Consider the following 15,165-nt stretch of genomic DNA (forward strand, 5'->3'; position numbering starts at 1 on the left):
GGCTGTCTCATCGTTGTCGGTGATCAGGCCTACCACTGTTGTGTCGTCGGCAAACTTAATGATGGTGTTGGAGTCGTGCCTGGCCATGCAGTCATGGGTGAACAGAGAGTACAGGAGGGGACTGAGCACGCACCCCTGAGGGGCCCCCGTGTTGAGGATCAGTGTGGCAGATGTGTTGTTACCTACCCTTACCACCTGGGGGCGGCCCGTCAGGAAGTCCAGGATCCAGTTGCAGAGGGAGGTGTTTAGTCCCAGGATCCTTAGCTTAGTGATGAGCTTAGAGGGCACTATGGTGTTGAATGCTGAGCTGTAGTCAATGAATAGCATTCTCACGTAGGTGTTCCTCTTGTCCAGGTGGGAAAGGGCAGTGTGGAGTGCGATAGAGATTGCATCATCTGTGGATCTGTTGGGGCGGTATGCAAATTGGAGTGGGTCTAGGGTTTCTGGGATTATACTGTTGATGTGAGCCATGACCAGTCTTTCAAAGCACTTCATGGCTACAGACGTCAGTGCCACGGGTCGGTAGTCATTTAGGCAGGTTATCTTAGAGTTCTTGGGCACGGGGACTATGGTGGTCTGCTTGAAACATGTTGGTATTACAGACTCGGTCAGGGACATGTTGAAAATGTCAGTGAAGACACTTGCCAGTTGGTCAGCACATGCTCGGAGTACACGCCCTGGTAATCCGTCTGGCCCAGCGGCCTTGTGAATGTTGACTTGCTTAAAAGTCTTACTCACATCGGCTACGGAGAGCGTGATCACATAGTCGTCCGGAACAGCTGGTGCTCTCATGCATGCTTCAGTGTTGCTTGCCTCGAAGCGAGCATAGAAGTGGTTTAGCTTCGTCTGGTAGGCTTGTGTCACTGGGCAGCTCGCGGCTGTGCTTCCCTTTGTAGTCTGTAATAGTTTTCAAGCCCTGCCACATCCGACGAGCGTCAGAGCCAGTGTAGTATGATTCAATCTTAGACCTGTATTGACTCTTTGCCTGTTTGATGGTTCGTCGGAGGTCATAGCGGGATTTCTTATAAGCTTCCGGGTTAGAGTCCCGTTCCTTGAAAGCGGCAGCTCTACCCTTTAGCTCAGTGCGGATGTTGCCTGTAATCCATGGCTTCTGGTTGGGGTATGTACGTACGGTCACTGTGGGGGACGACATCATCGATGCACTTATTGATGAAGCCAGTGACTGATGTGGTGTACTCCTCAATGCTGTCTGAAGAATCCCGGAACATGTTCCAGTCTGTGCTAGCAAAACAGTCCTGTAGCTTGGCATCTGCGTCATCTGACCACTTTTTTATTAACCGAATCACTGGTGCTTCCTGCTTCAGTTTTTGCTTATAAGCAGGAATCAGGAGGATAGAGTTATGGTCAGATTTGCCAAATGGAGGGCGAGGGAGAGCTTTGTATGCGTCTCTGTGTGTGGAGTAAAGGTGGTCTAGAGTTTTTTTCCCTCTGGTTGCACATTTGACATGCTGGTAGAAATTAGGTAGAACGGATTTAAGTTTCCCTGCATTAAAGTCCCCGGCCACTAGGAGCGCTGCATCTGGATGAGCGTTTTCCTGTTGATTAATGGCCTTGTACAACTCATTCAGTGCAATCTTAATGCCAGCATTGGTTTGTGGTGGTAAATAGACAGCTATGAAAAATATAGCTGAAAACTCTCTTGGTAAATAGTGTGGTCTACAGCTTATCATAAGATACTCTACCTCAGGCGAGCAAAACCTCGAGACTTCCTTAGTATTTGATTTTGTACACCAGCTGTTGTTTACAAATATACAGAGACCGCCACCCTTTGTCTTACCGGAGCCAGCCGTTCTGTCCTGCCGATGTAGCGTGTAGCCTGCTAGCTGAATGGTATCATTGTTGTCGTTCAGCCACGACTCCGTGAAACATAAGATATTACAGTTTTTAATGTCCCGTTGGTAGGATAACCGTAATCTTAAATCGTCAATTTTATTCTCAAAAGATTGAACGTTGGCTAATAGTATTGATGGGAGAGGCAGTTTACTCGCTCGCCGTCGGATCCTTACAAGGCACCCCCGACCTACGTCCCACGATATCTCCGTCTCTTCCTCAGGCGAATGACGGGGATCTGGGCCTTGCCGGGTGTCTGTAGAATATCCTTCGCGTCCGACTCGTTGAAGAAAAAGTCTTCGTCCAATGCGAGGTGAGTAATCGCTGTCCTGATATCCAGAATCGCTGTCCTGATATCCAGAACATACACCACCGTTCAAAAGTTTGGGGTCACTTAGAAATGTCCTTGTTTTTGAAAGAAAATCCATTAAAATAACATCAAATTGATCAGAAATACAGTGTAGACATTGTTAATGTTGTAAATGGCTATTGTAGCTGGAAACGGCTGATTTTTTATGGAATACCTACATAGGTGTATAGAGGCCCATTATCAGCAACCATCAGTCCTGTGTTCCAATGGCACGTTGTGTTTGCTAATCCAAGTTTATCATTTTAAAAGGCTAATTGATCATTAGAAAACCCTTTGCAATTATGTTAGCACAGCTGAAAACTGCTGTGCTGATTAAAGAAGCAATAAAACTGGCCTTCTTGAGACTAGTTGAGTATCTGGAGCATCAGCAATTGTGGGTTCTATTACAGGCTCAAAATGGCCAGAAACAAAGAACTTTGTTCTGAAACTCGTCAGTCTATTCTTGTTGTGAGAAATGAAGGCTATTCCATGCAAGAAATTGCCAAGAAACTGAAGATCTCGTACAACGCTGTGTACTACTCCCTTCACAGAACAGTGCAAACTGGCTCTAACCAGAATAGAAAGAGGAGTGGGAGGCCCCGGTGCACAACTGAGCAAGAGGACAAATACATTAGAGTGTCTAGTTTGAGAAACAGATGCCTCACAGGCCCTCAACTGGCAGCTTCATTAAATAGTACCCGCAAAACACCAGTCTCAACGTCAACAGGGAAGAGGCGACTCTGGGATGCTGACCTTCTAGGCAGAGTTGCAAAGAAAAAGCCATATCTCAGACTGCCCATCTTAATCTTTTCTTTTTATTGGCCAGTCTGAGATATGGCTTTTTCTTTGCAACTCTGCCTAGAAGGTCAGCATCCCGGAGTCGCCTCTTCACTGTTGACGTTGAGACTGGTGTTTTGCGGGTACTATTTAATGAAGCTGCCAGTTGAGGACCTGTGAGGCGTCTGATCAATTTGATGTTATTTTAATGGACAAAAAAAGTGATTTTCTTTCGAAAACAATGACATTTCTAAGTGACCCCAAAATTTTCAACGGTAGTGTAATAGATTATCCTGCAGAAAACACATTTAGTTAATAGAATCATGTTTTCTACTGGGCAAAACCCAGTGGGCTAGCAAACTGGTGGCCGGACTACAGATCTGTTCGAGCCACCGGCAAAGAGACGGAGCGAAAAGTCGTAAATTAGATTATTGATCTGGGAGAGTCGGTAACAACGCAATTTAAACACTGAGACGAGAGAGGGCCTCTCTCTCTCCTTTCTCTCTCTCTCTGCAGTGAGGGAATCCAGTGCTATGTAAAAGAGGGACGGGCATGTTTCATCTATCATCTAATAGCGGGGGTCAAGATGGACAGAGAAACAGAGTGAGAGAGAGAGATTTCCACATAGTTCAAAACACTGTACATAACGGATAATATAACATTTGAAACGTCTTAATCCCTTTTAAACCTTTATGAGTGCTTTGTTTACTGGAAATGGTTGAACGTTTTTTTGTTGATGTTGTGTTTTGTTTCTTCTCACTTTTGTTTATTGTTTATTTCACTTGCTTTGGCAATGTAAACTTATGTTTCCCATGCCAATAAAACCCCTTTGAATTGAATTGAGAGAGAGATAGAGAGAGAGAGAGAGAGAGAGAGAGAGAGAGAGAGAGAGAGAGAGAGAGAGAGAGAGAGAGAGAGAGAGAGAGAGAGAGAGAGAGAGAGAGAGAGAGAGAGAGAGAGAGAGAGAGAGAGAGAGAGAGAGCAAGAGATTCGGACATGGCGTTAATAATCCGTAGTAACAACTACAGTGAGGGAAAAAAGTATTTGATCCCCTGCTGATTTTGTACGTTTGCCCACTGACAAAGACATGATCAGTCTATAATTTTAATGGTAGGTTTATTTGAACAGTGAGAGACAGAATAACAACAACAAAATCCAGAAAAATGCATGTCAAAAAAGTTATAAATTGATTTGCATTTTAATGAGGGAAATAAGTATTTGACCCCTCTGCAAAACATGACTTAGTACTTGGTGGCAAAACCCTTGTTGGCAATCACAGAGGTCAGACGTTTCTTGTAGTTGGCCACCAGGTTTGCACACATCTCAGGAGGGATTTTGTTCCACTCCTCTTTGCAGATCTTCTCCAAGTCATTAAGGTTTTGAGGCTGACGTTTGGCAACTCCAACCTTCAGCTCCCTCCACATATTTTCTATTGGATTAAGGTCTGGAGACTGGCTAGGCCACTCCAAGACCTTAATGTGCTTCTTCTTGAGCCACTCCTTTGTTGCCTTGGCCGTGTGTTTTGGGTCATTGTCATGCTGGAATACCCATCCACGACCCATTTTCAATGCCCTGGCTGAGGGAAGGAGGTTCTCACCCAAGATTTGACGGTACATGGCCCCGTCCATCGTCCCTTTGATGCGGTGAAGTTGTCCTGTCCCCTTAGCAGAAAAACACCCCCAAAGCATAATGTTTCCACCTCCATGTTTGACGGTGGGGATGGTGTTCTTGGGGTCATAGGCAGCATTCCTCCTCCTCCAAACACGGCGAGTTGAGTTGATGCCAAAGAGCTCGATTTTGGTCTCATCTGACCGCAACACTTTCACCCAGTTCTCCTCTGAATCATTCAGATGTTCATTGGCAAACTTCAGACAGCCCTGTATATGTGCTTTCTTGAGCAGGGGGACCTTGCGGGCACTGCAGGATTTCAGTCCTTCACGGCGTAGTGTGTTACCAATTGTTTTCTTGGTGACTATGGTCCCAGCTGCCTTGAGATCATTGACAAGATCCTCCCGTGTAGTTCTGGGCTGATTCCTCACCGTTCTCATGATCATTGCAACTCCACGAGGTGAGATCTTGCATGGAGCCCCAGGCCAAGGGAGATTGACAGTTATTCTGTGTTTCTTCCATTTGCGAATAATCGCATCAACTGTTGTCACCTTCTCACCAAGCTGCTTGGCGATGGTCTTGTAGCCCATTCCAGCCTTGTGTAGGTCTACAATCTTGTCCCTGACATCCTTGGAGAGCTCTTTGGTCTTGGCCATGGTGGAGAGTTTGGAATCTGATTGATTGATTGCTTCTGTGGACAGGTGTCTTTTATACAGGTAACAAGCTGAGATTAGGAGCACTCCCTTTAAGAGTGTGCTCCTAATCTCAGCTCATTACCAGTATAAAAGACACCTGGGAGCCAGAAATCTTTCTGATTGAGAGGGGGTCAAATACTTATTTCCCTCATTAAAATGCAAATCAATTTATTACATTTTTGACATGCGTTTTTCTGGATTTTGTTGTTGTTATTCTGTCTCTCACTGTTCAAATAAACCTACCATTAAAATTATAGACGGATCATTTCTTTTTCAGTGGGCAAACGTACAAAATCAGCAGGGGATCAAATACTTTTTCCCTTACTGTATAACCATCGCAACTCGCTGTCTCACCTACAGTCAATTCGTTCCCTTCCATTTCGCCTTCATCGTACAGAAGCACCACCCCCTCTTCTTCCTCCTCTCTCCACCCCCTCCTCAAATCCCGCAATAGCCACGCCTCCCTCCTATCCTCCCTCTCCGAGACACAGCCCCACACAGTCACCCCAGAGCGGGTAGAGAACCCCCCCGATCATACTGGTATAGACACTAATACCCCAGTAGGTTAGTATCTTGACTAGTAACGATACGAAGCTTTTCTCCCTCAACAGATTGGGTCTTAATCCGAAATGCAGCCTTATGGAGAGAGTCGCCTATTTACTGGTCAGCCTGCATTTAGCCAATTAGGCTACTCCTCTCCTCTCCTCCTCGGAGAGAATGGACAGATGATGATGGCTATATAGTGGTGTGGTGCCATTTTAGCACATCCAGTCAGTAGACTTGTAATATGATAGGTAGGCTATTATACATTTGTGTTGATGACATTGGACTACATTGAGAGAGAGAGAGAGAGAGAGAGAGAGAGAGAGAGAGAGAGAGAGAGAGAGAGAGAGAGAGAGAGAGAGAGAGAAAGCAAATGTTTTCGATATTGTGACACATAACCTACACCTGATATATTGTCTCCCGTAGCCTACCCGAAGAGTTTTATTATGCTTGTGTCTGTCGAGGGTCGGCCATAAATGGATTCTCGTTGAACCACCATCATAGCCTACACCAAATAAAAATGCCTAAAATATATTCACACAACGGGTTTTATGACAAGCTACCATGTCTTTCTATCATTAGGCCAACCAGTACCCGGGAAATATAATATTAAACGGGGAAAAAGCGATTCTCCCATCCCAGCTTACCTCTGCGAAAAACGCCTCCATCCTTTTCTCTGTTGCTGCCCGGCGCGCGTGAAGTCAGTCCGTGGGCCGACGCTTGCCCGGGTGTTAACCGAGAGCTAAATCACAGTGGGCACCGGGCGAGCTCGGGGTAGGGGGTGGTGGAAGAGGCTCCTTCGTCCTGTTCGAAGGTGATTTCCATTCATTCGTAAGCGTCCCGATTTAAATCCGAACGGCTACAATCCCTGATGTGTGTGTGCCCACCGAACACGAACAGAGAGAGAGAGAGGACACACACACACACCTCTTCTCGGTGTGTGTCTATAATTGTTTTAATGATAAATCCCAAACAGGGAAGCCAACGGTTCCCTCTTCAGTCCTGACGGTGAACTGACAGACTGCACCGAGCGGCAACCGAGTGTGTGTATGTGTGAATACGAATAATGGTAAGGTTAATGATTATGATTATGAGAGACAGAGTGAGGTAGCAACATTATCATCGCGTGCACATCTTTATCCAAACTGTCTGATGCCACCACAACAGAGGACATGATACCCGAGTCTCAGGAATTCTCTGTTTGTTTCTGTTGAGGACGAAAATAACAGGATGTGAACTGAGAGCTGGGAGTCATAACACACACACGCGCGCACACACACACGCACACACACACACAGTTAATCATTATGTGATATTTCCTAAAAAGCCACCCCTTGTCGCTCTGGCGCTCTGGACTGTGACAGTAGCTGGGGTTAGTCACGCTCCCTCTGGGCTGAAAGATGATAGAACTCACACGCATGTATGCACGCGCAAGCGCGCACACATACAAACACACATACACAAACCTGTGTTGCGCGGGTCAGCTGTTTGTTCACCCGCACCCGCCCGCAATTGCTAATAACCTATCCACAACCGCCCGACCAATGTGATAAAGTGAAAATCTGAGGCCCTAACACGCAAATATAGATAATGCCCTACAGTCAAAAACGGCAGAACGATTTTTTGACAGGGGTGCAGGATTTTTTTTTGCCTGATTTAGATATGTTTCTGCATATAATTTCCGACATTTTGGTAGGCTATTTGTTAGTCAACTTGTAGCTTCTCTTCTGCCATTATATGTTGCCCTAGAAGACAAAATAAACTATTGCTCAACAGAATAATGTCATAGATCGATAGAATGAATGCGTCAATCTAGTTGACATCAGTAAAGTTTTCTCTGTCATCTTTCGCGGATCAAAGACGTTTAGGGACTTGAGAGAAAATACAATAACGCAACAAACAAAAAAACGGGAAAATTTTCTGTGCAGAATGTCCAAATTACATCAGTTTGATCACTTGTAAGGAAAAAGAAAGCTGTGAAAACGACCCAACGTGTTTCTGATAAGATTTCAGTTCAGCTTCGATGCATATTTTATTATGCTTTTATGATGAAGACAGCACCTCTACAGATGGTATCTAACTGAGCATTGGATTCTCTCAAGATGCAGAAATAAATAAATCATATTTCTCCACTCCTGTTCCCAAGTCAAAATGTTGCCTACATTTGGTGTATAATTTTACTACAAGAAATGCTTAATTCTGCAGGAGTTATTATTAAGGCTATGTGAGAGGTTATAGACCTACAGTCTGTGTCCAGATTTCAGTTTCCATTTAACCCATCTAAACAGAAGGCTACAGTTCCCTTGACATGCCATAGACCCATTTGAAGTCCTGTCTTGTGACTGTCGAATATGTATAACGCCTCACAATCATTACACATAACATAGCTGGCACTACTATTATCCTCTTTTACCACTTCACCAAATATTTTCCAAACATGACTTTTCTGACCCTCCCTTCTGTTTATTTTCAACTCTCCTTTCGCAATGTCGTATATGAAGATTATGACTTTGTTAATGTTTTTAAGTGGAACCTGAAAGGATGTTTATTTAGCAGAAAGAGAGCCGGTTTTAGTGTGACACCCCGGATAGGACAGAGAAGTCTGTGTGTTGTAGACAGGGGATTGGACAGTAGAGGGAGCCACCCATATCTTGGGAAGATTATATATACTGGGTAAAAACGGCAAAGAGGTTAGAGCGGCCATTGCAATCTGGGACACCGTTCTCCGGGTGATCTTGACACCTGTAACCTCATGCTGAAATCTTGTGATATGAATAAAACTTATGATCAAAGGTTCAGTATGAGCGGACTCCTTTGTTTATCAGCAATAATTGCCAGCATTGACTCGATACTACAGCAGCTTTTGTCTTATTGAATTAAACTCCTTTTTGCCTCCGTGGATTGACATTAACTTTTTCTGCCCGTTCCTAAACCCATCCGCCCCGCCTATATAATAGTGTGGACTGCAGGTTATGAGTCAACCCGCGCATCACTAACACACACACACACACACACACACACACACACACACACACACACACACACACACACACACACACATCTGTCTTCCCTTCACTGGATCTATCACGTGAGCAGTATTCTCTTGTTCTCTCCAGACTTCCAGAAAGAGGGCCCAGGTGCTGCGTTCCCAATCCCAGCAGGGTGAGGGCTCTCTGGGGCACGGCATTGTCAAGCTCAGCCTGTTCTTCTCTGGAACCTGGAGAAACAGTGGGGCCTCCCATATATGTGTATGTGTGTGTGTGTGTGTGTGTGTGTGTGTGTGTGTGTGTGTGTGTGTTGTGGCCTAGTGGGGCACAACTCTCCATCTCTATCACACAGACAGCCCAAACCTGGGCCTCCTTTTGTGCTGAACCCACCAAATGAACACACACACACACACACACACACACACACACACACACACACACACACACATGTGTGTGGTTACATAAAAGTTATCGACCCCAACAAAGATTCCACTACAGACAAAGTGCTACACACACACACGTACACACACACACACACACACACAAGCAGAGCATTGACTGACCCAGAGAGTGATGGATTCTGGGACAGAAACCGCCCTCAGGGCCAGAAGAGATACTATGCTCTCTCCCTTCCCTCTCTCTCTATCTGTCCCTCAGTCAGTCTCTCTATCTCTCTATCTCTCTATCCATCTCTCAGTCAGTCTCTCAGTCAGTCTCTCTATCTGTCTCTCAGTCAGTCTCTCTATCTGTCTCTCAGTCAGTCTCTCAGTCAGTCTCTCTATCTGTCTCTCAGTCAGTCTCTCTATCTGTCTCTCTATCTGTCTCTCAGTCAGTCTCTCTATCTGTCTCTCAGTCAGTCTCTCTATCTGTCTCTCAGTCAGTCTCTCTATCTGTCTCTCAGTCAGTCTCTCTATCTGTCTCTCTATCTGTCTCTCAGTCAGTCTCTCTATCTGTCTCTCAGTCAGTCTCTCTATCTGTCTCTCAGTCAGTCTCTCTGTGTGTGTATGCCCTTTAGGCATGTCACATGTTGTCGGTGGGAAATCCTGTCACTCACAATGTCAAAGCCAATCAGTTTTATGGGCAAATGGCTGTGAATATATTTTTATCAACCTCTCTCTTTCTCTCTGTACCTTGTTCTTTATCTTTTCTGTCTAGATACACATTTATAACCGTCTGAAACAAGAGACAAAAAGAGAGAGGACACCGACAGGCTATTAATTTGAGAGACTGACCACAAAGACAGAGAGAGCGAGAGAGATAGAGAGAGACATAGAGACAGAGAGAGAGAGGGAAAACTATCCAACTCTGGTTCTGTAGCGCTACCCGGAGTGCAGGGTTTCATTCCAGCCCTGCAGTAACACACCTGATTCAGCTAATTATGGTCAAGACAGAGAGAAGACCTTGATTAGTTGAATATTTGAATCAGGTGTGTTTGTGATGCACAAGAACAAAAGCTTACTTATTGTGAGTCGCGCTGGATAAGAGCATCTGCTAAATGACTCAAATGTAATGTAAATGCACACAAAAAAAATTATGAGGACATTTGACAGTTGAGAAGAAGCAAGAGGCAGGCCTATGATGCAACCAGGGTTCATAAAGCACCAGCTGTATCTAGTTCTGTCCCCATCAGCATGTTCAATCTGAGATGTTTTGACCCATCAGTGACCTTTACCACTGCACTCTGCTCTGACATGTCAGGCCCTCCACGGTTCTGTGGAAAAGATGAGTAGATATTGGGCTCAGCATCACAGGGTCGCCAGTATTGCAACACGGAGGCATAAGATAACTGACCGAAAGCAGATACAAGGCGACTGGTTCATCACAACACATCAGTAGAGACAGGGTGTGTACAATGGCTTCAGTCACAAAGCTGAGCGTTCTACTGGCAAGTCTGATCCGAACCGCCCATGCTGTCCAAGAAACCTATGAGATTATAGATGGAGGTGATGAGTATCTCTTTTACAACGATGAGTAAATGACTACTGTTTGATCGCCAACTCTAAAGCTGAAGAGAGCCTGTTGCCGTGGAACACTTCAAACACTACACCTGAGAATTCCACAGTGGATGCAGACTTATGGAAGCAACTGAAGCTTACTTTCAGATCATCTCAGAACATTTGAACTGTCCTGCTCCAGAACCTGTCTCAGTCAGACTCTGGACTATACAAGGTGGAGTGCTGGACAGCTGGCAAGGTGTCGCTCCAGAAAAGCATCAACCTCACCATCTGCAGTACCGTACATGGTCGGACCGTGTCTTACATAATGCATGCTCAGAGGGAACTAATTAGACCTGCAGTGTGGGGCTCCATAGGGTGGTGATAATATTACTGTGAGATGGATCCGCAAGGACTATCAGGACATTCCTCCCTTAATGAAGGAAGTAAGCGGTAGAGTGCAGCTGACTGAGAACGGCTATTCTCTCCATGTGACCAACTTCTCCTCTAACGAGTAGGTGTTTACAGTTGCCTGGTAGTGGAGAGACAGCGTTGTGTTTAGTCTGACCATACCGGTGATTTTTAAGCCAAAGTATAGTCAGCCCTCAGTGGGAGAGGAGGCTGTACTTCCCTGCTTTAACCCTGACCCCAATGGGACAGAGGAATGGGCGTGGGACAGCCCAGTTGGAAGACTCACCAAAGTATCACCATCTCAAACCCACTCAGTGGATGGGGAATTCCTTACTGACCAAGAGAAGCAGACAGACTACCTTGTAAATGGAGCATCGTCAGGAAATTACACCCTGGTCATCCCATCCCTGATGCTGAACACCTCAGGGTATTACTCAGCCTTGTCTCAGGGTAGTAGGTTGGTGGTCTGTTGATATCCCTCTGGTGGTGTGGGGGCTGTGCTTTGGCAAAGTGGGTGGGGTTATATCCTGCCTGGTTGGCCCTGTCCGGGGGTATCGTCGGATGGGGCCACAGTGTCTCCCGACACCCCCCTGTCTCAGCCTCCGGTATCTATGCTGCAATAGTCTATGTGCCGTGGGGCTAGGGTCAGTCTGTTATATCTGGTGTTCTCCTGTCTTATCCGGTGTCCTGTGTGAATTTAAGTATGCCCCATCTAATTCTCTCTCCCTCCCTCTCTCCCTCCCCTCCCGGAGGAACTAAGCCCTAGGACCATGCCTCAGGACTACCTGGCCTGATGACTCCTTGCTGTCCCCAGTCCACCTGGTCGTGCTGCTGCTCCAGTTTCAACTCTTCTGCCTGCGGTTATGGAACCCTGAACTGTTCACTGGACCTGCAACCTTGTCGTAGACCTGCTGTTTTCAACTCTCTCTCTCTACCGCACCTGCTATTTCAACCTCTAAATGCCCGGCTATGAAAAGCCAACTGATATTTACTCCTGATGTACTGACCTGTTGCAACCTCTACAACCACTGTGATTATTATTTGACCCTGCTGGTCATCTATGAATGTTTGAACATCTTGGAGAAAAATCTGGCCTTAATGGCCATGTACTGTTATAATCTCCACCCGGCACAGCCAGAAGGGGACTGGCCACCCCTCAGAGCCTTGTTCCTCTCTAGGTTTCTTCCTTGGTTTCTGCCTTTCTAGGGAGTTTTTCCTAGCCACCGTGCTTCTACATCTGCATTGCTTGCTGTTTGGGGTTTTAGGCTGGGTTTCTGCATAGCACTTTGTGACATCTGCTGATGTAAAAAGGGCTTTATAAATACATTTGATTGAATTTGATTGATATTACTTGTGCATAAAGGTGTCCCCACTAAAAACCTGCTGGTGTGCCCCAAATCTGAGCCCCTCACAGAGTTCTTCTCAGAGGGAGGGAAGATTGCTCTCAGATGCAACTCTGATGTCACAGAGTATGACAAGGGTGTGGTATAGAAAGACTGCTAAAGTGGACAATGCTATCCTGATAGGGAGGAGTGACACAGCTACAGATAGAGATGAGTACAAACAAAGCCTGAAGATTTAGATGGCAGATTGAATGCATCTCCCCCTTACGTCTCTCTGATCCTCTCTAACCTCTCACTGGAGGACAGTGGGGAGTACTGGTGTGCTGTCACGTCTAAGACAGTCTGTTTATCAATAACTACAACCTTCTTGATCAACGGGGACAGGGACCCCTTTGGCATCAACTCCATGTTCTATGCAGTTTACTCTTCACTGATAGGCTGTGCTCTGCTGGGGATGGTCTGTGCTGTGATCACGGTGAACCTGAAGACCAGAAGGGACCAGGCTTCCCTGAAGGCCTGAAGGACTGCAGCCAAGATGCAGGGGCAGCAGAACAGCAGAGTGGAAGAAGAGAGTGAAGAGAAAGGACAGGTTATTTTGTTACTTTTAGCAGCTATAGGCTAGTATTTACTATTTATGTGCATAACAAAGCTAATGGAATTGTGTAGGGCAGCTAGCTTTTTGTGTTCTAAAAGGCACACAAATATATTTCCGTAACTTATTTTCTGCTCAATGCTTGTGCTTATTCAAATAAATAAATAAGAAGTTAAAAAGATGATTAATTTCTTTCATGATGAAGATGCAATCAGCCAATTGGGCTTCAATCAAAGAGAACAGATTTATAGAATATTAGGCTAGTTTAGTTTATTCCAGTGAAGTTGAATTTCCTGGTTGCTCTAAGCTTCAGCCATTCATCCTTGATGTGACAGTTGTGTGTGTGTGTATGTATGTGTGCATGTGTGTGAACAGTAAATCAATCTGCCCCCCCCCCAGAAAATTAATTTCACTAACCCTTCCCCCCACTATCACACAAACACATTACTCAAAACCCTCTGACACAAAGATACAGGGAGGCAGAGGGGGAGGGATAGGGGAGAGGGGTGAGGGTATTTAGGGGAATACAGTAGGAGAAGGGGGGGGGGGTGATCTAATTAAGAATCCCATGAGAGATTACTTCATCCTGGATACCCCCTATCACCACAGGGGACTCCCCCCCACAACACACACACACACACCAATGACAGCATGTCTTCTGACCAATTATCTGGCGTGGCGACCTCCTGGCTCCCTACAGACAGAGAGGTAATTTAATCAGCCAACCCCTACAGCCACACATGCACGTGCGCGCGCGCACACACACACACACACACACACACACACACACACACACACACACCCAAACACACACACACACACACACACACACACACACACACACACACACACACACACACAAACACACACACACCCAAACACACACACACACACACACACACACACACACACACACACACACACCCAAACGCACACACACACACACACACACACACCCAAACACACACAGCTTAGTTCGCCAAGTCAGCCCATTCATACATCTGTAACCAACAATGACAGTGAGACTGTACAAAAGCCCTCAGAATGGAGCAGCATTTTGCTGAGATGGACTTGATCAAGCAAGTTGATTTCACCTGTTGACACTGTCATGCAATCACACACCTGTCACTAATTATCAGGACTGCCCTGATAGGCTCATTCACACTTCTAGTTAGTATTTAAAGCCTGTCAAGCCATTTCTCAGTTTCTTTCCAGTTGTCGAAGTTAACTTACTCGGAGCGCTGTCCTAGTTCTGTCCTTTGGATTATATACGAGGAGCACGTCAAGCATGTTGTTTATCTTTTCATGTTATGTAACCTGCTTATGACTACTCCTTATGTTACAGAACCTTTACCATGTCCAAGCACCAGTCCTAAATAAATATGTGAACTTTGGCAATGTCTCTGTCGTCTGTTTGCTCTCTGACTGGAGCAGAGTACCCCTGGTAACATCTATCCCACTCCAATTCGCATACCGCCCCAACAGACCCACAGATGATGCAATCTCTATTGCACTCCACACTGCCCTTTCCCACCTGGACAAAAGGAACACCTACGTCAGAATGCTGTTCATTGACTACAGCTCAGCGTTCAACACCATAGTGCCCTCCAAGCTCATCACTAAACTAAGGACCCTGGGATTAAACACCTCCCTCTGCAACTGGATCCTGGACTTCTTGATGGGATCCTGGTCTTCCTGACAGGCCGCCCCCAGGTGTTGAGGGTAGGCAACACATCCGCCACGCAGACCCCTCCTGTACTCCCTGTTCACCCAAGACTGTGTGGCATCACACAACTCCAACACCATCAAGTTTGCAGATGACACAACGGTGGTAGGCCTGATCACAGACGACGATGAGACGGCCTACAGGGAGGTCAGAGACCTGGCAGTGTGGTGCCAGGACAACAACCTCTCCCTCAACGTCAGCAAGACAAAGGAGCTGATCGCCGAGCACTTTAAGTTCCTTGGTGTCCACATCACTAAGGAATTATCATGGTGCACACACACCAACACAGTCGTGAAGAGGGCACGACAATGCCTCTTCCCCCTCAGGAGGCTGAAAAGATTTGGCATGG

General features: G+C 46.0%; 1 protein-coding gene across 2 annotated transcripts in view; it reads right to left on the reverse strand.

Moving 5' to 3' along the window:
- Positions 1-6,758, reverse strand: part of myo10l1 (myosin X, like 1) — a 64,691-nt gene extending 57,933 nt beyond the window's left edge. For both annotated transcript variants that reach the window (XM_045225504.1, XM_045225503.1), the window contains exon 1: positions 6,471-6,758. In XM_045225504.1, the coding sequence (XP_045081439.1) occupies positions 6,471-6,491 (21 nt within the window). In that variant the 5' untranslated portion in view covers positions 6,492-6,758. The remainder of the gene's footprint in view (positions 1-6,470) is intronic.
- Positions 6,759-15,165: the final 8,407 nt, after the last annotated feature.

Source organism: Coregonus clupeaformis, chromosome 16 (assembly GCF_020615455.1).
Source record: "Coregonus clupeaformis isolate EN_2021a chromosome 16, ASM2061545v1, whole genome shotgun sequence".
Taxonomy (NCBI): Eukaryota; Metazoa; Chordata; class Actinopteri; order Salmoniformes; family Salmonidae; genus Coregonus; species Coregonus clupeaformis.